Source organism: Rhinatrema bivittatum, chromosome 1, assembly GCF_901001135.1.
Source record: "Rhinatrema bivittatum chromosome 1, aRhiBiv1.1, whole genome shotgun sequence".
Lineage (NCBI taxonomy): Eukaryota > Metazoa > Chordata > Amphibia > Gymnophiona > Rhinatrematidae > Rhinatrema > Rhinatrema bivittatum.
In genome coordinates, this window is record NC_042615.1 from 625,218,577 (window position 1) to 625,243,957 (window position 25,381).

Consider the following 25,381-nt stretch of genomic DNA (forward strand, 5'->3'; position numbering starts at 1 on the left):
ACATACAGGCCCGAAGGCACACTGGGCTAAGAGGGCTAAATAGGCTATAGAACAGGGAAGGCCTAGATAGGCCACAGAGCTAGAAAAGGCCTAGATAGGCCACAAGGTAAGACAAGGAATGATAAGGCTGGATGGCCACAATGCAAGGCAAGGCAGGGAACGAGAAGGCCAGATAGCCACAAGACAAGGCAGAATGCATGAGAAGGTCACAGGGCTAAGGCAAGACAGAGAAGGCTGCAGGGCAAGGAGTGAGAAGGACAGAGGCTGCAAGACAAGGAAAGAGTTCAGGGCAAGGAGCCAAGGCAGACTCAAAGCGAAGATATTGAAGCAGGGAACAGACAGGATTATGTAGGACTGAGGCTTGGGAGTGGTACAGGCAAAGAGGATGAACTTGGCAAGGCTGAAGAGCAAGCATACTGATTACTCTTGGTGGCGAGGAGCCTGCACCATAGGCTGAGTAGTGAGGAGCTGACATGTATAGCATGGAATGGAGTTCCAAGGAGACCTCTGCTGGTTGGGAGGCATCATGGTCAGTGTATGATGAGGCTGCATAGCAGCTGAAATCATAACAGTATTTCCCATTTTAAGACCCCCTCCTCCTGGGTCCCATTTTCCATGGGAGCTATGCCTGGACTGACAAGGCAAGGTTGGAATGGAGGGACAAGGCGAGACTTGGCTGGAACATGGTTTATTTGGGCTGAAGCCCCTGGCAGACCTGGCTTCATCTGGGTGAATACCCTCTGCTGGGCAGACTGGTTGTGGGCAGGCGCCCGTTCTTTGGCTGACTTCATCTGGATAGGTACCTTCTACAAGGCCGACTTTGTCTGGGCAGAAGCCTTCCTCTGGGCTGACTTCATCTGGGCAGAGAACCTCTCCTGGGCTGTCTGCGTCTGAGCAGGCACCCTCTGATAGACGGTCAGGTTTTCCATGGGGTTGGAGAACTGAAGGACCAGAATCTCTCCGGACTGGATTGGTTCATTGCATTTGGGGAAAATGGGTAGTTGGCATCATGGCACCTCCTTCTGGTGGCTGGAAGCCTTGGACAGGGTGCCTGGGTAAGGGACCTGCTTACTTGGAGTGTCTGACAGGCAGGGCCACTGGCATAGGGCAACTGAGTGGTAGGACCACTGGCTCATGATCCTTGGTATACTGGACTATAGGCAGGGGTCAGTGGGAGGTTGGGCTTCCATCATGGGGTGAGTGGAATGTGAAGTCCCTGGTTCAGGATTCTTAGAGAATTGGACCACTGGCACAGGGTGAGGGTAAAGTTGAACCCTTAACACAGAGATCCTTTGAGGCTGAGATGGAACTTGAAAGTCTTTCTGTGGGAGAACAGAAGAAGCGGGGTCCTCCTAGGACTGGACTGATCCAGGACATCTGGGCAGCAGGAATCTCAGTACTTTGGTCTGGACACTAGATGGCAGGAAGAGTGGGTTCTCTTGCATTCACACCTGGAGAGACACTCCCTTTCTGAAGCAGGGCTGTGGGTGTAGGTTCTTTCTGGAGAGAGCTTGTAATGCTGGCTCGGGGTTTCTGCCTAGGTAAAATACAGAAATAGGCTTTCTTTGAGGCAGATTGGCAGGAAGAGCTTCCCCAGAATGCTTAAGAGTAGAAAAAGAGTCAGTACAACGCTGGGTGATTAAAGCTGTGTTTTCCAAACACTGGATGGCTGACATAGTCTGCTTCCTCTGGAGTGTATCAAGTGGAATGGAGTCAGTTTCAGAGGCTGGTTTCTTCTGAAGGGAAGCACAAATGGGGTGAAAAACTGGCAGGCTACCTTCTTAGGACACAGAGGTAATGTTAATTGCCTATGGACTGAAGGTACAATTAGTAGAATTTCAGAAGCAGCACTAATTAGGTTCTTTTGTTCTAAAGTTCCTAGAGAAAAGGCAGCATTATCATAGCAGGGTTATCTGGCACATGTACCAGTTTACAATTATCCTGGGTCAATTCAGAATGAGGTTTTATTTCTTCAGAGCCTTTTTACCTTGATGTTTTTTTCCTGAAAGCCTGTGCCAGGTGTTTGCTGTGAAGTATATCTTTTTCTTGGAGTGACAGAGGAATATAGCACAGGAATGGATCCAGAAACTGTAATTAAATGACTCAAAGGCACAGGATCAGCAGGGAGACTAGATTGAAAGGCATTTTTGTTCCTTTCCAGGAATTGATCTTGACTTTTGTTAGTGGCTTTCATTTGTTTCAGAATCTGCTGTTGGATAAACAGTCCTAAGGCTAGGTGCAGGCTGTTCCTTTGCATGTACGTTGCTAAAATCTTTCTGGCAGGTTAACTCTGCAGCAGGATTTTTAATTGTGCTCAAAGGTTTTACTGGCAGTTGTCTACTTTTCCTCTGAGACTTTTGATTACGTTCAGGCAGTGGGCTATGGTAAGAGAGATTAGCTGGTTTGTCTTTCAGATTGCTTGGACAAACTGTTTCACAATACTTCAGTGTCAGCTGGTTTAGTGGCAGAACAAATAGAGCATGCTCTGTCTGGGGGGAAATAGCTTGGGATACATGGACATTTCCACCAGCTAGAATTAGGAGAGTCATATTTCAAGTAGTGTGGATAAAGCAGAGCATTTCTTTTTCTACATTTAATGCATGTTCAGAATGTAGAGGTCTTGCATGCAATTGGCTTAGATTGTGGGATTCTAGATTGAGGATCTGGCTGAGGTGCAGCACAATGGGTACAGACTAGAGCAGAGGCAGAATTGGTAAGTCAGCATTTGTTGCAGTCCCATAATTTATAATTAGGAAAATGACAGACGATACAGTCAAGGTTGTGAGAAGGGTTTAAAATATGATGGGCAGTACATGAAAAATAGCTTGCAGAGGCCTGAATATTTTGACATAGAATATCTTGCCATACTGGGCAGAATCACAGTCATACCTGTCTGACCAGAAACATTTAAAATCACACTCACTGACTTGGCAAAGACTTTCGTAGCCCTCTGACCAGACAATAATGGTTGGTCTTCACATACTGTTGTTGTTGGTTGGTTGGCTTGGACAGAGGGAACACCATCCTGCAGGTCAGGGCTAGGGCTGGTCTTCTGCCTAGCCAGTCCATTCCCCCGAAGGTTGAGTCCTTGGGATATGGGGGCCAGTAGGGCTTTGCAGCCACACTGGGCATCTTGGTGAGTGCTGGCAAGGGCAAGTGCTGACACTGGTGCAAAGTGCTGGTAAGGAATGGAACAGAATCTTGAATGCAGGCAAGGACTGGAACAGGAGCTTGAGTGCCGACAAGGACTAGAACAAGGAGCTTGAGTGCAGGCAAGGACTGGAACTGGGGCTGGAGTGCAGGCAAGGCAGAACAAGGAAAGGACTGACAAGGTGAAGACACACAGAGCAACGAACGCAAAAAAATAAAGGCCCAAAAGCACATTGAGTTAAGGAGACCTAGAAAGGCCACAGAGCTGGAAAAGACCTAGATAGGCCACAAGGCAAGGCAAGGAATGGTAAGGCTGGATGGCCACGAGCAGGGCTGGTGCAAGGGTAATAGGCACCCTAGGAAAACCTTACAGTCTGATGCCCCCTCCCCAAACACAATTTTAAATTATGCATTTATAACATATTTTACATGAAAACTGACATTCTGAGGTAAAATTAATCTACAAGTTATTGTGATAATTTCATGCACTGCTGTGATGCCAACAAGGAAACTTTGCATCTTGGAATTCATATGGCATCATACCTATTGTGATATATTTCGGCATGGTCCTCCCGTATCAACACAGTACTATTTGCCAACACTCAAAGAATAACAACCCCACCTATGAAAAAGAATACCACAAATATTACACCAGAATCTAAAATATCAATACACCTCCTATCAGGAAAACAGAACAGGCCAAGCTACTACAGATCCCTACAGAGAAACCACATGCTAAAAGAATGCTTCATCTCAGTCTTTGCATACAGAACACAAACCCTCACCAAATACAGAATAAAGCCACATAAAGTATAAATAGAAATGTGCAGACAAAAGCTGAACTGTAAAATGCATCACGCCAGACTCTATACAGTGTAACAATGGAAAAACAAAAATTTCACCATTCCTCGTGAAACAAATCAATAAAAGCAAGATATATAAATCATTAATCATAATTATAAAATCATACAAATAAAATAATTTCAAAACAACTGATGAATAGAATATCCAATAATTAAAGACTCATGCAAATTTTGAAAGCTTTACCAAACACCAATAAAATATTTCAAACAGCAGACACATCACATACTACCAAATAATTAAAATGGTAGTCAATCAAGAAAAATGAACTTAAAAACCACCTTTGCTTATCCTCTCCAGCAGTTCTCCTATTCCTTTCCCTTGCAGGCCACACCAGAAGCAGCAGTAGCTGCTGAAGCTGTCCTCACAGTCCTCTTCCTTAGGGACCACAACCAGTCTCTTCTCTCTCGCTCTCGCTCTCTCTCTCTCTCACACACACACACACACACACACACACACACACACACACGTCATACCCTCAGGACCAGTTTCTGTCTTTCACACACCAATCATCTCCCCAACCAGTCTCTCTCTCTCACACACACAAGCACACACATAACAGTCATCTCCCTGATCAGCCTTTCTCACACATACACACGTCACATCTCTGGCCAGTCTCTCTCAATCACACAATGCTCTCGCTCTCTCTTACACACAGGCTTTCAATCACACACATGTTCTATCTCACAGCCTCAAGCCAGCCAAAAACATGCTCCATCTCTCTCGCACACACACATTGACACACACAAGCACCCTCCCTAACTCACATATACACCACACACATACAGAAGCACCCTCCCTGTCTCACATATACATTACACTCTCACAGAAACACCTTGCTTTCAGACTTGCATGATTTCTCACTTTTACTAAAAGTGAAAGTGATGCTCCCAACCCTTAAATAAGAAAACCACATTCCTATTAGAAGGCAAAATGACACCCTTCCTTCAGGTTCTGTCCTCCCAAGGGACAGCCACCCACACCATACAGCTTCTCTTGTTTTACGCTTTCAGGCAATAAAGCAAATGTCTTTCTTCAAACTATCAGTCGTATGATTATTCATGTGGGAGATATGGAACAGAAAGACATCCTTAGTCAGCTTCCCTTTTAAATGGGAAGATTCCAGTCTTACTCATTTAAAAATATACATTTTCTAAAAGCTTAAAAAAAAAAAAAAAAAAAAAAAGGCAAAACCATTTCAGATTGGAACTATTCTAGTCTTCATGCTTAAATTATGCTTAAAAAAAAAACAAAAACCAAACCAAACCCCACCTGGCATCAGTATCTTAAATTTGTGATTTTGCTGAGATGAACATTTTAAATACGTTAATTTTTTTTTGCTTTAGTATTTGTCTCTACCCATTTTAAGTTAAATTTTATTTTCCAGAAGAGGGATGCTTAAAATTCAGTAATTTCATCTTTCATCCAACTTTTCAAAAGTTGCGCTACCAGCACAAAAGTTGAGGTATATGTATTATCACATTTCATTTTTTTAAACTGGCAGATTCCTTTCTCACATACATACCACATACACCCACACAGAAGCACCATTCCTTTCTCACATATACACCACATACACACACACACAGAAACACACACACACACACACACACACACACACACACACACACACACACACATAAACAGAAAGAAGATTGGCGCAGCCGGAGACTTCAGCCACGTGATCAGTTAGACTGGCCCACCGGGGGAAGCCCGATCCCCCGATAGGCCAATCCGCTCCTGGTGCCGGTGGCCTTCAGCCCCTACCAAGTGATAGGGGCTAGCGGTGCCATTGGTTGGCCCCTGTCACATGGTAGGGGCTAAAGGTCACCAGCGCCATTTTGGTTAGTGGCAGCAGAGACCCCGGGAGCGGCAGATAGCTCCCGGACCCTCCGCTGGACCACCAGGGTAGCGTTGGGAGAGTGGCACTGGGTGGGGGGGCAGGGTGAGTCGAGGGCTGGCAGAATTTTGAAAGGGCACTTTTTGCCCTTTCAAAATTTTGCTGACTGCCGCAGTGCCCCCTAAGTCTCGGCGCCCTAGGCACAGGCCTAGCTCGCCTAGCAGTTCCTCCGGCCCTGGCCACGAGGCAAGGCAAGGAAAGAGTTCCTCCAGCCCTGGCCATAAGGCAAGACAAGGAGTGAGAAAGCCAGATGACCACAAGGCAAGGCAGAAGGTTCGGAGGCCTCAAGGCAAGGCAAGGGTTCAGGGCAAGAAGTCAAGGCAGACTCGACTGCAAAGACATTGAAACAGGGAAGAGTCAGAGTTACATAGGGCTGAAGCTTGAGTGTGGTACAGGCAAGGAGAAGGAGCTTGGCAAGGCTGGAGATCATGCATACTGATGACTCCTGGTGGCAAGGAGGCTGCACCACAGGCTACTTAGTGAGGAGTTGACATGGATAGCATGGAATGGAGCTCCAAGGAGAACGCTGCTGGTCAGGAGGCACCATGATCAGGGTACAATGAGGCTACATAGCAGCTGAAATCGTAATACAGATGCTGTCATGCAGGGACTCATATTTTTTTTTCTCCAGATTTGGTTATGCTTCAGCCAGTTCCTTCCTTCTTTCCCAAGGTGATATCTCCCTTCCAACTTTTAGAGGCAATAGAGGTCCCAAGGGTGACAGGAGGCTTCACTTCTTAGATGTGAGATGCTTTCTTTTAAGATACTTGAAGTTCACCAATCCTTTCAGGAAGACCGATAGACTATTTGTGTTGCACAGAGGCCCGAGCAAAGGAGAAGCAGCCTCCAAAGCCACATTAGCAAGATGGATCAAGAAAATAATTTTGTCAGCCTAGCTACTTAATGGCTATCAAGCACTGCTCATGCTCCACAGACACTGCACAAGAAAACAGGAGACATCATAGGCAGAAGCATCAGTGGTGTCCTGGATAAAAAGTGCAGGGTGGACACTTGGTCATCTTTATATTCCTTCGTAAGCTTTTAAGGATTGGATGTGAGCGCTAAGACAGACTTGGCCTTTAGAACAGGAGTCCCCAAGGCAGCCCTGTTTTCCTCCTGCCAGACATAGGTACAGCTTTGGTACCTTTCATTAGTAGAGATTGGTCTAGCAGGAAGAAAAGGAATTGAAATTTGGTCTTTCCTGATAATTTCCTTTACTTGAGTCCTGCTAGACCAGTTCAGATCCCACTCTGGAATCAGCGACAATCAATATCCATTCCTTTTCCAAGGTATTTAATATCATTTTTCTTTATTTCCTTCCTTCCTCCCATACTTACCTGAGAGAGATTATTGTTTGAGTTCCCCCTATTACCTTAAATAAAAAGAGGATTAATAAGGAGGCAGCAGAGCAGGAAAACTGGGAATATTTTTCCTTATTTTATGTTTTTTGTTTTTAAAAAGGAAACAGAGAGAGAAAGTGAAAACTTTTGTTCTGCTCATGCAATTGGCTCACTGTTCTAACAGAAGAGTACTAGCAACTGCCTCAGGTCACACTGCCCTTTTACCCAAAGATTTTGTTATAAGGTAAAGGTGTGTCCTCTGTCTCTAGCAGTTCTTGAGTAGGAAATCCCATTAGTAAACTAGTCTAGCAGGACTCAATGTAAGGAAATGATCAGGTATGGCTAAATTTCAATTTCATTTCTAACCTTAAACTACACACATGATTAATTCAAGCTCCATTTTACAGCACACACACAATTATACATTTAGAATTACATTCAAACCTTAAACTATACACAGGATTAATTCAAACTCTCAAATTCCTTACCAGTACACAAATATACACAGACACAGACAGTAATAGTTTACCCCTTAAACAACTTCCTTTGTTGAAGTTAAGTCTCTTTTCTAGCAAGTCCAAGTTACCCAGCAGCAGATACAGCTTCTATTGTCAGCATTTCCTCAAGACATGCATGAGCCTTTTTAAAATAATAATTTACAATTTATTTTATAAGCTCTTTTTGGGTTGCACAATAACTTGTAAACAGACTGACAATTACTAATTGTTTTGCAAACGTTTAGGGCTGGTTAACAGTATGGCAACTATGATTCAATGCAAAGACAGCCATCCAGGGGAACAGTTGATGATGAAGTATTGAGATATTGTACATCTTAAAAATGAAGGTGGGAACTGTGTGTGAGGGGGAGAAGGAGCACAATTTTCAAGAGCCATGTACCTAAGTAAATAGGCTGCCTGCCATTTTTCTACCCTCTACGCTGTTAAAAGTACCTGTGGGGCTAAAAGTAGGTGGGCTCCAAGATAGGGTTAGGTTGGGAGAAGGCAACAACACATGTAGTTTTGTATTTTCAGAACTACATGCATTGGTTTACAGAGAAAAGGTAGTGGCAGAAAAAATACTTTTTCTCTAGGCAGTTTTCAAAGGAAAAATACCTGCATACTTTCCTTTTGAGAACCAGTGCAAAGTCTGCAGGGAAAAAGTAGCCATGTACTTTGTAACTACCCATATAATTTTGAAAATTGCCTCCTATTTTGGATGACTTCAAAGTTGCCAAATCAGTGTAACAGGACAATGGAGAGAATTAGTAGAGCACTAGACTTTGAGATATTATAACCAGTTCTACAAGCTGCATCTCTGGAGAGAAAGTATAAAGCCAGACCAGATGAGTGGTAACCAAAATAGTACTGATTTTGTAAAATAATCCCTATTAAAGTTCTAAAGACTTAAATATTTATATCCTGGAGGATAGGCAGTAAAGAGATTCTAAATTCTAGAGAGATTTAAAAGTCCCAAAGGTATAAATGATGCCCAAGAGACAAGTATTTTTATGGTGAAAAAATGGTCCAGTACAAGAGGTATATGAGGTATATGAGGCTGGAAACAGAAGACTGAACTCAGGAGTAATAAAGGGAGGCATTTCTTCACAGAACAGCCATTCAATGGAGGTGGTAGGAGCACTAATGAATGGAATCCAAAAAAGCATGGGATAAGCACAGAATATCTTAAACAGATAATCAGGTGGAATCTGTACTGTTAAGGTAGGTCCAATGAGCCTGATAATTTGTATCTGCCATGAAATTCTATGTATCTATTGTTCCAGAAGCAGTGGGGTGAACCAGAGAAATTGCCATGGGTCCCACACTTTAGGAGGGCCCCACACTTTAGGAGGGCCCCGCACATGATGACAGAAAAAGGACCTCAGTTATATTAACAATATGTTGCTTGTTCTGAAGAGGACGTGGTATGAACAATGGCTTTGCAGATGCTGAGAATGAGGCAGGCATCATTTGCAGCATGTAGAGTAGTCATTTGCAGTCTGGAGCCAGAGGAATAGTGGTCCTAGTGATGTCCTCATTCCCACTGTAGGACAGAAGGTGCAAGAAGCTTTGATTGATGACTAAACAGATGTCCAGTGTTAGAAGCTGGCTGGAGTCTTGTAGTGGGGTGGGAAGGGAAGTGGGAAAATGCTGGCTGGGGTCTTGGGGGAAAGAAAGAAGAGGGACCATATTTGATGACGTCGTAGAAGGATGGAAGAGGAAAATGGTGGCTAGGGTTGGCTGGGGGGGAGGCAGGGAGACTGAATGCTAGCAGGAGACAGGAACTAGTATCAAAGTCTACACAACACTCTCATATTCATTCTTTAGTCTTAAAGGAATTCCACACCCAGTTAGGGTCAGTCCTGTCCATGAATACTCCTTTAAATAAAGCAATTATTTTGTTTGTTTTTAGGTCACTTATGCAAAGATGCCCATTTTCAAATTGCCGGTAATAAAAAAGTTTGGAATATTATCCGATGTTAGTCACCTGCATTTTCAACAAAAATGTTTAAAAAAAGCGTGGGAAAGTTGTCAGTCAGAAATTAAACATGAAGAACACAGGTATATGTCTTCCTTTTTTTTAATCTAAATATAGAATTTTATTTATTTTTATATATTGAAATTCCAGAGCAGTACCTAAAGTTGTAAAAAGATAAACAATAATTTATGTAACACTTTCTGGAATCATATTTAATCTTTCTTGGATGTTTATTTAGTGTTGCTCAAATAAAAATGATTGAGCCCACTCATATAATATATGGCTGTGCATGCATCTCTCTCTCTCTCTAGTTATCCAAAGAAAATAAAATGTAAATGTATTATTACACTGCCTATTCCTTATATAATATGACCAGTGCTGAGTCGGTAAATATAACTGTCCAAGTTTCAGTATTTACCCATGGAGAGAGAGGTCATTTCAGGAGGAGTATTTCAGTGCATGAAAATAAATGTCATGAATATTTGGTTTGAATATCTTGAAAGTCTAACAAGCTTGTGACTCTTGAGGACTGGAGTTGCGTATCACTGTGATAGACCTATTTAAATCCAAACTGATAACATGCATCAAGATAACTAATCTTTGAATACAGTATAATTTCCTCATTAGTAAGTTTTTCTCTCTGTTTTCCTTGATGTGAATTTCTGAGCTTCTCAATGTCACAGAATCTGAATCCAAACAATTTTCTGTCATGAGAAGCACTGAAAACAAAATACATTGGGGGTTGGGGTTGACTTCTTTTGATGGGAGGACTGAGGGGTGGAGGATAGAGGGAGAAATTGAGGGGGAATCTTCTTTTGGGATGATAGCAAAGGTAATTTGGAAAGGGTCTTTTGTTGGGAGGGTTGAGATGTAGGAATGGGTCCTTCGTTGAGGTGTTCTTTTGTGGGGAATTTTGGGGAATGGAGAGTGGATTATTGAAGGCAGGAGAGTCCTCTTTTGGGGATTCTGGTGTGGGAGAGTGGTCTGTATGTTGTTGGTAGAAGACATGCATGAGCAAAATTACACATGTGAAAAAAGGATGATCCAAGGATATTCTAAAGCAGGACCAACATTTACATACAAAAGTTGCTATTTTCGAACCTACCAAAGGGACACGCTTAAGCCTGTTACTTGTGAATATTTACAACTACCTTATTATCTGGTGTAAGTGAGAATACAAGTCCTTATTGTGAAATATTGACTGGGTATAGGGTATGGGTAAACTGGTGGGAATTCAGGCTTAAGAAACAGGAGGGTCTTGATGACTTAGAAACTGGGCAAACTGGTGGCTGAATTAGTAAAACTGGTAATTTCCTTCACTTGTGCATATTTCAAAATTTGTGGGCTTGCATGTGTAAAAGCCAACAAGTACTAAGAAAAATACATGCATGAAATCTTTACCATGTGGGTTCTGTTACCAGTTTACAGAACAATTCTTCTTGCAGAGAATCCAGGATTTCTGTACTTCTAGAAGACACTGTAGCTGGGATATTCCAATTAACATCTGGCAGATTGAAATCTCATAACCATAGCACTTCCCCTTTCATAGCAATTTTGCGAATATCCTCCATTAAATCTCTATCCATCTCCTCTGTCTGTGATGGAGGTGTGTATGTTATACCAATATAAACAGATGTTCCATTCCCTCTTTCAAAATTAATCCACAGTGCCGCCTCCTTACTTTGTAAACCCTGCAATTTTGTTGCTAATTCCATGCCTACTCCCTTCCTTCCTTTGCAGTCCTTCCTGAATAGATTGTAGCTCGATATAACTATATCCCTGTCATGGTTTTCTGCATACCAAGTCTCTTTGATAACCGCTACATCTAAATCAGCTTCTTCAATGACTGCCTCTAGATCTAGGACTTTATTTCTCATACTATGAGCATTAGTGTACATAGCTTTCCAAAACTGCCCTTTTTTTTCCTATTTCTATACAAATGTTTAATGTTTTACTTACCTTAGTGTTTTGATCACCTACCTCTGATGATTCTATTTTAAAGTCCTCCTCATTAACCAGGTCATTTATCATTTTGTGTTAGGGCATTAATGCTAGCGGTAAATAGCACAATACGCGTTAGAATGCAAATGGAAATGAGCAGCTCCTAATGACAAATGCAATAGAGTAACACACAGCAATGCGGGTTTTAACGCCAGAAATAATGACACCTTTTTTCTGTGCATTATGCCCGCGATAGCTGTGCGTTACCAGGAAAAGGTTTTTATCGCATGAGAGAGAGAGAGAGAGAACCTGTACATAGGCATCAATATGTCACTCTTTATTTATACCACTGTAAGAGGGATCACGTTTAACTCAGAGTGGGGTTTGGGGGTTAGTTTTGGGGGGTGGTTTTATATACACAGTAGGAGGTATGTGTTGCGCTGGAGGTGGACCCTTGGCCTGGCGCAGGGTAGGTATAGCTGTCTGAGAGTTCCCAGAGGGCGCCTGCCGCCAGTAGGCGGAGTACACGAGGAGAAAGAGGCAAGCTGGAGCTTCACCAATAACAGTCCGGGGTTTCCACAGGTTGAGCCCTTGGGTACCTGGACCGCCTGGGCTTAGGTGGGCCTCTAGGGGTCTCCCGGAGAGGTAGCAGAGAGGTGTGCCCACCAAGAATAAAGATGTGCGGCTGTTGCTGACAAGGTGAGCTAGACCGGAACAAGGAGTACCGGAGACCACGGGTACGGAGCAGGAACAGAAGGTCCTCTGGACAGGACAGGCAGCGTCTAGTTGTCCAGCTCATAGTAGGCTGCGGGTAGCATCAGAGCAGGTAGGCCTGGTGGTCACAGGAGATGTGAAGAGAGTGTCTGAGTGGAGCGCAAGGGTCAAAGCCAGGGTATCTGTCCGAGTGTGGTCAGCTAAAGCAAGGGTCAGTTCCAAGTATAAGTCCCAGCATGGTCAGTAGCAAGCAGAGGTCAGTTCCAGGTATCAGTCCGAGCATGGACAGTAGCAAGCAGAGGTCAGTTCCAGGCAGCGGTCCAAATGTGGTCAAAGGCAAGCCGAGGTCAGTACCGAGTATCAGTCTGAGAAGGTACAACCTGGGTAGTGGAACGTGGAACAGGAACAAGCGCTGGAACACAGGAAGGACCATGGGAAGACAGGAACGCAGGAGCACTGGAAGACACAGGAACACAGGAACACTGGAACAAGGATAGGAATGCAGGAACACTGGAAGACACAGGAACGCAGGACGACAACTAGTGTCTCACGAATGAGACGACCCATTTACCAAGGCAAGGAACAGGAGCTTGAGCCCTGCCTTATATACAGGGCTCAGGTGATGTCATCATCACGCACCGCAGAGGAGTTTCCCGCACTTGGCCCTTTAAAGGGCCGGGCGATCCGCATGCGCCTAGGGGCGGACCCGATGCCGATCCTCGGCGTGATAAGTTGCACGAGGTGGAAGGCCCCAAAGGGCCTGGGGACGTCATGAGACGCCGCAGACGCAGGAGACTGGCTGTGGCTGCGAGGGAGGACAGCCCGGGCCTCGCGGAGGAGAGCCTGAGGTAAGCAGGCCCGGCCATGGCACCAGCGCAGCTGGGACACGCAACAGTATGAACAGGAAAGTACATAACACTGAAGATTTTCTGTCATTTCAATTGATGAAAGGTACAAGAGGAATTGATTTGTATAATGCACTCTCTACCTAGCTGGGTAGAGAGTGCATTATACAATTGAAATGATAGAAAATCTTCAGTGATGTGTACTTTCCTGTTCATACCTCCTACTGTGTATGTAAAACCACCCCCCAAAACTAACCCACAAACCCCACTCTGAGTTAAAAGTGCTCCCTCTTACAGTGATATAAATAAAGAGTGACATATCGATGGCTATGCAAAGTCTCTCTCTATCTTGTGATCAAAACCTTTTCCAGGTAGCGCGCCACAGTGTATTAATCAGCACACAAAGCAAAAAAATTGTGCAGGTGTGCTAAATTTATTTTGCCTTGCAGAAATTACATATGCAATGCGGGAGCAGGGAAATTAGCCTAACCACGCCCCCTTTTTTATCATGGGCGCTATTTCCGCTATATTTATAGCATTTTGATAAATCTAGGGGTAAGTTTGCCAGTCTGTTTTGGAAGATGCTGCGCCCCTCCCTTCTTCATCAGGTGGATCCCATTTGTACTCAGCAGTCCTTGAAACATCCTCCCATGGTCCAAGATACCAAAATGCTCTCACTGACACCAATTACACAACCATTCATTTATTTACAGAATGTGAGCTTCCCTGCCTGGACCTTTATCCTTACCGGGAGAATGAAGGAGAACACCACCTGTGCACTTATCTGCTTTACCTTCTTTCCCAGAGCCATGAAGTCACTTTTGATATGAACTGTGTGGTACCTGGTGGTATCATTCATACCAACATGGATGAGCAGCATCGGATAGTAGTCAGTAGGCTTGAGTATTTATGACAATCTCTTCATAATGTTTTGGATTTTGGCACCCAGCAGACAGCAAGATTAGTCAGCAGATGGATGCCCCTCAGAAATGAGTCACCAACCACCACTATGCTCTGCACCTAGATGCAGTGGTTATCGAGTCTGCAGTTTTAGGGTCTGCATGTTTTGGTTCCTCCTCATCCTGGGATGGTTTCCTCTCCCCAACATTCAGGGCTGCATACCGGTTTTTCAGCTCAAAGGAAATCAGAGTCAGGGTATAAGGTCTAATAGCCTTAGTAATCTTGGTCTAGCTGTCAACTCATGATCCATTTATACCATCACTTAAAACTGATGACACCGACACAGAAATTGAATTAACATCTTTTACCAGGGATTTAGGCTTCTATTTAGACACTGAACTAAATTTAAAAAAACACATTGCCCTAAAAATGAAAGATGGTTACCATAAAATATTAATCTTAAGACGGCTAAAACCTTTACTCTCTGTTAATGACTTCAGAACTGTACTTCAATTGTTAATTTTTGCTAATACAAATTACTGCAATTCTATGCTACTTGGCCTGCCTGGTACCACATAGAAACATAGAAACATAGAAATGACGGCAGAAGGAGACCAAATGGCCCATCTAGTCTGCCCCGCAAATTTTCTCTCTCATACTTATCTGTTTCTCTTAGCTCTTGGTTCTATTTCCCTTCCACCCCCACCTTTAATGTAGAGAGCAGTGATGGAGCTGCATCCAAGTGAAATATCTAGCTTGATTAGTTAGGGGTAGAAGCCGCCGCAATAAGCAATCTGCACCCATGTTTATTTGTTTTACCCAGACTGTTATACAGCCCTTATTGGTTGATTTTCTTCTCCCATGCCGTTGAAGCAGAGAGCTATGCTGGATATGCATCGAAAGTGAAGTATCAGGCACATTTGGTTTGGGGTAGTAACCGCCGTAACAAGCCAGCTACTCCCTGCTTTGCGAGTGCGAACCCTCTTTTCTGGATGTGTGAAGTATCAGTTTTTCTTCTCCCCTGCCGTTGAATCAGAGAACTATGCTGTATATGCATTGAAAGTGAAGTATCAGGCTTATTTGATTTGGGGTAGTAACCGCCGTAACAAGCCAGCTACTCCCCTCTTTGTGAGTGTGAATCCTTTTTTCCACATTTCCTCTTGCTGTTGAAGCTTAGAGCGATTTTGGAGTCACAGTAAGCCTGTGTATGTTTATTTAATAAGGGTATTGACTCCAGGCAGTAGCCGTCATTCTGGCGAGTCACCCACTCTTCATTGGCAGCCTCTTGACTTTATGGATCCACAGTGTTTATCCCATGCCCCTTTGAAGTCCTTCACAGTTCTGGTCTTCACCACATCCTCCGGAAGGGCATTCCAGGCATCCACCACCCTCTCCGTGAAGAAATACTTCCTGACATTGGTTCTGAATCTTCCTCCCTGGAGCTTCAAATCGTGACCCCTGGTTCTGCTGATTTTTTTCCTTCGGAAAAGGTTTGTCGTTGTCTTTTGATCATTAACACCTTTCAAGTATCTGAAAGTCTGTATCATATCACCTCTGCTCCTCCTTTCCTCCAGGGTGTACATATTTAGATTCTTCAATCTCTCCTCATACGTCATCCGATGAAGATCCTCCACCTTCCTGGTCGCCCTTCTCTGTACCGCCTCCATCTTGTCTTTGTCTTTTTGAAGGTACGGTCTCCAGAACTGAACACAGTACTCCAGGTGAGGCCTCACCAAGGACCTGTACAAGGGAATAATCACTTCCCTTTTCTTACTCGATATTCCTCTCTCTATGCAGCCCAGCATTCTTCTGGCTTTAGCTATCGCCTTGTCGCATTGTTTCGCCGACTTCAGATCATTAGACACCATCACCCCAAGGTCCCTCTCCTGGTTTTACAGAATTCTGCGGCAAGATTATTGACAGGGAAAAAGAAGTTAGACCATTTCACACCTGTGCTGATCACCCTACATTGGCTTCCAATAAAACAATGTATCAAATTTAAGGTACTCTGTCTATTACATAAGATTATTAATGGTGAGCAAACCGATTGGTTGAATGCTGCAATTAGGCTTCATGTTTCGGAAAGAAATCTTCGCTCTGCTGGCAAAGGCCTTCTAACAATCCCCTCCATTAGAACTGCCCACTTATATGACATCTGGAATAGAGCAATCTCCCTTGCAGACCCCAAAATTTGGAATTCACTACCATTATGTCTCTGTACTCAACCTAATTCCAAACTATTTAGATCACATCTAAAAACTTGGCTATTTACTAAAGCCTTTGAGGAAGCACTACAAGACAAAAATTAACTCTACTTACCCCCCTTCCTTTTAACTGATAATTTTTAGCCATATTTTTATTCTATCCAAATGTTTTCATTTGCTGTTTTAATGTTTTATGAATGTATCTTTTTTCATTATTTTATTACCGTTTATGAATATATCTTTTAGCACTTTTAAATTTATAAACCATTGTGATGGTTCGACCGAATGACGGTATATAAAATAAATCAATAAATAAATATAAAAAATAAAATAAATATCGTTTCCTCTGTTTATCTGTCTTTATGCCTCGTTAAGCATTTTATTGATGTATTCTCCCGAATGCTTCTCAGCCTCACCACATCCTATCTGAGTTCTGATACCTGCTTCCTGAGGGAGTTGATCTACAGACATCTTTTACTCTGAGCTGGGTTCTCTTTGTGGATCAGAATATCTGTCTGGACAGCAGTAGAAATGGTAACAGCAGCAACAACATTGACAATTTAATGTTTCAGGGCCATCATTCAGTTGTTTGAAGCTTCTGGTACCTTTCGAAAAAAATAAGAAAGACCTGGTTGCACATCTTATTGACTCTTGTTTTGAAATAATTCTCTGTGAGTGTATCAACCCAGTTGTAAATTTATAGTAAGGAGTGATGAGATGCATGCTAATTGGCATGCGCCTTCTGGTCCTCTTCTGCTAAAAGTGTACAAGGCCTTTGGAAGCTGGGGCTGTGGGAACAGAAGACTGGATGACTCATGGTGTCCTTTCAAGTCCTCTGCTGGGATTTCTGGGAGAAGTATGCCTATGAGCCTTCCAGTTCTCTTCTGCTTAAAATATACAGAACCTGTGGAAGCTGGGGCTGTGGGAGCAGAAGCCTGGATAGCTCTCAGTGTCTTCTAGAGTCTTCTATTAGGGCTTCTGGTTGAAGTATGCAGATGAGCGCACATGCCCATGTTTTAAAGTTATCCTTCCTAAGTGCACTTACATGTGTAAAACCTATTAACAAATCAATGGCATATATTGTAGCAATTTTCAAAAGCCCACTTATACATGTAAAATGTATTTACACATGTAAAACCCAGTTTTAAGCATGTAAATCCTTTTGAAAATTACCCCTAAGTTTTTTGTGACTCTTAGTTATTTGATCTTAACTCTCGTGGGTTTTCTTGCTGTCTTGGCAGCCCCTCAACAGCACTTTTCAGTGCTATTAAAAAAAAAAAGATAAATCAGGGTTTTCCGACTGTGGGTCAGGACCCTAAATGGGATCACAAAACATTCAGCTGGGATCACAAGTGTCGTAAATGGCCCTGCGCTTGCATGAGTTTCTGTGTAACAGGAAGATCTGAATAAGTAGGGATCAGTGAGATAGATCCAGATTGAAGGCTGAACAACAATGCAGCACTGGAAGGCAGGAGAAGCAGAAACGGTAACCAGACACCACAATTCTGAGGACCCAATGGTCCTTGATGATCTTCCTCCACTCCTCCAGATTACACTGGCTTAGAGGTCCCTTGCTGATTTTCATTTCTAATGCGGCTGCTGCTTGCAGATCACTGTCTGGTTTGGGAGTAGCCATAAGGGGAAGGGTGGGTTGAGTGTGCACAGGTGAGTGGAGATTGCCACTGCTTCTCTCTCCTCAACTATCAGTGAACCTCCCAAAGAGAAAAATGTTGCCCTTGTCATCATTCTTACCTCTCTTCCCACCAGTTGTCATCCACCTTCGGCCTGGAGCCCATAGGAAAAATTTCTATTGACCCTGCCAGCATGTTTGGAGGAGAGGCGGTTTGAAGGAAGGGATCAGATGCAGGAGGGATATAAGGTTTGGATCAGCTGGAAATGGATTGGCTTTGGAGGGTGAGAGAGGTTAAAAGTTTGGGAAGCCCTGAGTTAAAAGTTATCATGTCTGCCTCTAAGAAGGCCACAACCAACAGGTTCAAAGACTGAATTTATGGCCAAAATATGTTTATAACTGGTGACCACAACATTTGTCATCAGTGTCTGGAGCCAGACCATGATGCAGCTAATGGTTATGACTCTGGCTGAATGTCACGGAGGACCTGGAGGAACAGAGCCTGGAAGATGGAGGATTCTGTGAAAAGCCAGTCATTCCTCCATTTGGAGTGGGGCCTTCTAGAGCTCCTTCCATGCTGAGTTGAGCAGGATCTCCTCGAGCAAAGCTCCCTGTTCTGCGGCACCAGTTCCTGGGTCAACCACTTCACCAGAGTCGAGCAAAGTGCAGAAGTGCCATGAGGAAGGGTCTATAAGCTTTATGCAGGCCCCATGAGGCTCATCGGTTGCAGTGTTAAATTAAAAAGGCTTTTAATTTAACACTGCAACCGATCTCCCACCTCACAAACTGGAAATTAGTCTATTTAAATCCGCCAATCTACAAATTTGCCTAGTATACGCCCCACCAGGGCTGCTTGACAATAACCCATCACCCCTGATAGAATATATCACCAAAAACCTAAACATACTTGCCCCTACAATTATCCTTGGAGACTTCAATCTCCATGTTGACGCCATACCTATTTCATCCTCCTGTTACTCACTCCTAGCCTCCCATAATCTCCCACCCCACTCACAAGGCAGGCCACACCCTTGATCTCATTTTCACTAACTCCCACATCCGACCAGACCAGTCCTGCCTACTTGCACCCCATCCCCTGGTCTGACCATTTCCGTATCGAAACCACCTGCACCATTGAAAATACCATCACTCCCATTTGCACCACAAAAAACATCCATTTCCGAAGACCCTGCAAAAGAGAAGACCTCATAACAGCCCTCACTAACGAGCTCAGCAAACTTGATTTAACAGACTCTGACACTGCCCTATCCTCCTGGACTCAGCTTACCAGCACAGTGACCAACAATCTATGCCCCTCACAATCGCAAGAAATTGACCTGACAAATAGAAAAAAAAACAACCATGATACACGCCTGAGCTAAAAACCATGAAGCACAATCTTAGAAAGCTAGAAAAAAACTGGCGCAAGGACCTATCTCCACACCTACCGCATAGCTATTGACAAAACTAAAAGGGATTTCTATACCCAAAGAATCCACCATTTCCAATTCAATGCCCGAGCCATATTTGAATTCGTAACAAAATTAACAAAAACCAACCCTTCCACCACACCGGATACAGATGACAAGGCCAAATGTGAGGATCTTGCCCTGTTTTTCCACAAAACAATAGACAAAATTATGTCTCGCTTCCCCTCCTCATCCACGCCTACGAAAACCCAATCCAACAACACCACTGCTAGACTTAAAGCACTTGAGACCATATCATCAGTAGAAATAGAATCTATCCTAAAGAAAACTAAACCCTCATTACATTCCTCTGACACCATCCCCACTAAAGCCCTTCTCACCATCCCCAACATCATACCCAAACCTTTATCGAGCATCATTAACAGATCCATCTCTCTTGGCAATGTCCCAAACCAACTCAAACAAGCCATAGTAAAACCCATTCTAAAAAAACCCCACCCTCGACACCTCAGATCTGGCCAACTTTCGCCCCATATCAAACCTTCCCTTTATTGCTAAAATATTAGAAAAAACAATTAATCGTCAACTCACAGACTATCTAGAAGAACACAACATTCTCCTCTCTTCACAATACGGCTTTCACAAACACCACAGCACCGAAACCTTACTCATATCGCTTACTGATCACATACTTAAAGGCATCGACAAAGGCCAGTCACACATCTTGGTCCTTCTAGACATTTCTTCTGCATTTGATAAAGTCAACCACAAAATTTTAATAGATCGCCTTAAAGAAATTGGCATTTATGGCACTACACTCTGCTGGTTTAAATCTTACCTCTGTGATAGACAATACAGAGTACAAATCGGCAATTGCATATCGAAACCAACTAATCTAACACAAGGAGTACCACAAGGCTCATCTCTATCCTCCACACTATTCAACATTTACCTCCTCCCCCTCTGCCATCTCCTTGCTGAACTAGGTCTTGCACATTTCATATATGCTGACAATGTCCAGATCTTGATACCTGTTATTGACAAACTACAAGAAGCCATTAAGACCTGGGAAACCGCCTTCTCTTCTATCAGCACCTTGCTTTCAAACCACTTCCTTGCCCTCAACACCGCTAAAACTGAGTTATTCCTCATCTCACCCTACAACATTAACCTTAACCCCCAATTGCTCAACACACTGCCCTCTGATATCACAATTTTACAACATGTTCGTAAGCTCAGCTTTACCCTTGATAATCAATTTAACCTCAAAAAATTCATCAACGTCACTTTAAAAGAAGGTTTCTTCAAACTACACACCTTAAAAAAACTTAAACCCCGTCTACACCTCAATGACTTTCGCACTATACTCCAAGCCTTCATTTTATCAAAAATTGTTAACTGCAATGCCATTCTACTAGGCCTCCCCAAAAATGCAATTCAACCCCTACAACTGCTCCAAAATGCAGCCGCCCGTATCCCACCAATGCCCACAGAAACGATCATATCACCCCCATCCTCAAGCAATTGCACTGGCTCCCGATCACATCCCGGATCATATACAAATTGCTTACTCTTATCCACAAAGCACTTTACAACCATGATATGCATTGGTTCAGAGAACACCTCACATTTCGCACCCCTGCCAGACCCACTAGAAACCAATACCTGGCAACTATACACACACCCTCACCCAAACCATCTAAACTTACCTCCACCAAAGACCATGCCTTTTCCATAGCTGGTCCCACTCTCTGGAATAAATTGCCTTCCTATCTTCACCAAGAATCATGCCCAAAAAAATTCAAACATAACCTCAAGACCTGGCTATTCAAACAGGCCTGCACCTGAGCTACCTCAGCAGCTTCCCCCTTTCCCCTCTATCTCACCGCCCCCCCCCCCCCCTTCTAAGGGTTCTTTGTCGACATCTCTCCTCTCCTAATATAGACTCTAATTCTCCGGTCCTCTCATTTGTATCTTCGCCTTCCCCAAAGGTTTTACCAGCAACTTCTCCCCCATACCTTAAGCGACACACGCTACCTCTCATATTATTTTTCAGACCTTAGTAAACTATGTTTCAGGCTATCCACCAGCCCCTTAAACCTTAAATTCTCTGCACAAGCTTGATATGTTATCTACACTAACATGTTATATCCTCTGCAGAAACTTGATTTGTTCGGTGTATAAGTTTGTTTTGCCTGCCCCCTAGCTCCCCCCTCCCCTTGTATTTGCCTCCCATTCCCCCTGATAAGCCTGTTATGCTCTCTGTAGAAGCCTGTGATGTTCTCTATATAAGCTTGTTAGGCCTGCCCCTAGCCTCTCCTCTCCCATTGTATTTGCCCCCCCTTTTCCCCCTTTATAAGCTGGTCTCATACCATGTATATACTCCCTTTTCCCTATTTAGCTGTAGTTTTTACTCCTCATGTTCAAGTTACTAGTTCATTGTAAAGCCTGTTGCTGCATTCTGTTCTCTGTTCACTGATGAGATGTTCGCAACGATGGTCAGTATATAAATATCTAAAATAAATAAATATATAAGAAGAAGCACCATGCACCTGAGCCGGTGGCACAATTGGTGCTGTTGATACTGAGATCAGGTTCCATTTTATGGTGTCACTGACGTATCAGGGCATGGCACCATCAAAGTATTCGGCACCATCAATGCCCTTGATTCCATCAATGCACTGGTTCCTGGTGCACAAGTCCTTGGCACCGTCGGTGATTCACCATCGATGATTCAGCCAGTGCAGCTGTTTCCTCTATCAATATATGCAACATTGGATTCTTTCACTCTCTAGGTCCCAGCATAGTTGGAGCATCTGTCCCTGGCTCCATCGACACACTCAAAGAGGATTCACTACACTTACCTTCCTCCATTTCGAGAGCTGTATCCCTGTCTAGGCTACTTGAGCAAGGACTTTCTCTGGAGATGCTAGATCTTATATGCCCTATGGTGCCATTGGTCTTCATGTATCCACTAGTTCAGCTGACCCAGGAGGGAACCCATCTTGGTATCCAGTGGGAGCCTTTCAGGAAGATGAATCTATACTGATTCTGGAAGAAGATGTCTCTTTCTCAACCCCTGTTTTTAAGACACAGCAGCCCATAGCCCAGGTAGCAGACCTGGTTAAAACTTACTTTGTCTCACTGGCAGCTAGGGACAAGAAGAGAACCTTTCAACCTCTCTTGTCCAGAGTGTCGGATTTGTTACCCAAAGTTCAAGGATGAAATCTAACACCCCACCATCCCTTGCTATGGAGTCTAGCCAGTTTGAGAAGGAAGTGTGAGACACTGCCATACTGAGCATGACCCAGGAATATTCCCTCTGAGCAACCAATGATCATGCCTAATTGCTTTTATCATCAATGGGGTCCTGGGTTATTGTTCCCTCACCTCTTGGGCCTGAAGAAGAGTCTATGGGGATTCCCTCTTACCTTCTACCTGATCCGTTTGGAGTACTTTTTACCACCAGAAGATCTCTTGTATTCCAAGTTTTTAGATAAACTGGGTAGAACAAAGACTGAACTCCAAAGTATTTATTTTCCTCCTGATCTTGGAAACTACATCTGAGCCTGCAGCAATCCAAGTACATTTGATTCTATGGGATGAACAAACAAGAATGTGGGAGAATCCAGCATTTGGCCCCCAATAGCCAGAAAGCTGGACCTTAAATATAAAGTTCAGCAAATCCCGGGGTTTGGGGTAATTCAGCCAACACACTAGTCAGTCAGTAGTAGTTGAACCAGCACTGAAAAAGGAAAAGAAAACTAAGATTTAATTCCAACACCCCACCAGGCAAGGACTCTAGGCTGTTGGATAACTTTAGGAAGAAGGTTTTTCAGAGTTTGATGCTTAATGTCTGCATCATGGCTCATCAATTCTTACAAGAACCTGAAACCCTTACTGGATGAAGAATGGGTGGACTATTGGCAGGCTCTTCAGATGCAAAGGACTGCAAGCATCATCTCAACTCTGTATATGAATCATTTGCTACTACTGTCAGATCTTCAGCAGTGGTCATTGGATCATTCCAAATGGCTTGGTTGCAAGCCAGAAGTTTGCATGAGGATCTTCATGGCAAGTTGCCTGATGTGCTCTGCTCTGGTGAGAGCTTCTTTGGAGACAAGCTCAGTGAAACTGTCACCCAAATTAAGGAGCGCATGTTGCTGGCCAGTCCATCTTGATGGGATCTGATCAACCATTTTCTAAGGATCCTTACTTAACTTTTAAGCCCTCCTGCTTCCAGAGACATGTCTTCCCCCAATTTCAGTGGTATCATGCACCTACTGCGCTTCTGCAATAGCAGTTTCTGGCTTATGGATGTTAGTATAAGAGATGTCAGCTGAAGATACCACAACAAGCCCATCCCAAGCCTGGGCCTAGTTTTTGACTGGATTTGACCCTCGAACTTCAACCTCTTCTGGTAGAGAGGAGGATTCACTTTTACCTGGAGGAATGGTGGAAGATCATCAAGGATTGTTGAGTTCTCAGAATTCTGGAGTCTAGTTATCATTTGTGCTTCTCCTGCCTTCCAGTGCTGCACTGTTGTTCAGCCTTCAATATGGATCCATCTCACTAGACCCATCTCTATCTTGAGGTGGGGTTGCATTTCAGCCAGTGGGCAACAGAACCTGTCTTTTCCAATCACCATGGCAGGAGGTTCTACTCCTGCTATTTTCTTATCACCAAGAAGTCAGGGGGATTGAGACCCATCCTAGATTTACAAAGCCTGAACAAGAACCTTTTATGGGAGAAGTTCAAAATGAGCTTCCTCTTTCATTCAAGCAGGAGACTGGATGTGCCCTGGATATGAAAGATGGTTTGTTCATATATTCATAAATCACTCCATTGGCAATACCTTCACTTCATAGTGGATTTGTCTCACTACCAATACACAGGCCTCCCTTTTGGGATCTTGATTGTCCCAAGGATCATCACCAAATGTCTAGCAGTAGTAGCAGTGTACCTTAGTTGTCAGAGGATTTGTGCCCTTTCCTACCTGGACAATTGGCTAGTGACAGAGTTTTCCCAAGCAGGGGTGATGGATTTCCTGCAGAAGATGATCCAACTTCTTCAGGCACTAAGGTTCATTGTAAACTTCATCAAATTGAACCTTGTTCCTACCCAAGAAGCAAGTTCATTTGGGCATGGATAGAGTCTCTGGAAGAGTGAGGGTTATTTCCATCGGATCAAGCATACTGCCTTCAAACCTTGATCTGGAGCCTTGTGCAGAAGGTCAGTCTCTGGCCAGGAAGATATTGGTTGTCTTGGATCAGATGTGTATATGGTCTCCATAAACCACCTCAACATGTGGATTCTCCAGTGGGGCCTCTGTACTCAGTGGGATCAGTGTTACAGTTCTTGTCATTCCCAGTGAGGGTTACAGCAGAATTGAAGGGTGGCTAGGCCCGGATGTCTTGGAACCTCTTTGGCCTCTGCCTCATCAGGTAATGCAAGCAATGGATGAGTCCACCAGGGGGGATAGGGTGCACACATGGATCCTTTCCAAACCCAAGGAATCTGGTCATCAACAGTTTTCTGGAGCTGTGTATAATCAGACATGCACTGAGTGCTTTTTTTCACATCTCCTTCAGGGAAAGAGAATTCTGATCCAAACTGACAACCAAGTAGCAATATTCTAGGTCAACAAGTAGTTTCATGGACCCTCTGCCAGGAGTCTATGAGAATTTAGGAATGGGGGCTCAGTGGCATTCCGAGGGTCTCAGGTGACCAGGGACCAGTGCATTTGTGTACCTCTCCAGAGTCCCCCCATTATCCTTATTGTATTAATGCTTAAAGTTTCAGAAAATCAGTGGCATCTCTAGACAGAAGAATTTCTTTTTTTTGGGGGGGGGGGGAGAGGAGCCAAATTGACATTTCCTCATATCACACCCACCTCCATAGCATGGCCCCCTACTTTAAAATTGCCCCCCAAAAAAGTTTCAATAAGAAAGTCCAAAGAATCTTCTGAGTAATTTTAAAAAGTTGGCTAGT

At 43.7% G+C, this 25,381-nt stretch overlaps 1 protein-coding gene across 2 annotated transcripts in view; it reads left to right on the forward strand.

The window, feature by feature from the left end:
• TMEM232 (transmembrane protein 232) overlaps positions 1–25,381 on the forward strand; it is a 512,842-nt gene that overhangs the window by 32,332 nt on the left and 455,129 nt on the right. The window contains exons 1-2 of one of the 2 annotated variants that reach the window (XM_029571874.1): positions 8,857–8,969; positions 9,661–9,809. In XM_029571874.1, coding sequence (XP_029427734.1) covers positions 9,676–9,809 — 134 coding nt within the window. In that variant the 5' untranslated portion in view covers positions 8,857–8,969; positions 9,661–9,675. Of the gene's footprint in view, positions 1–8,856; positions 8,970–9,660; positions 9,810–25,381 lie in introns of those variants that run through there. The other variant, XM_029571869.1, reaches the window with a different exon arrangement.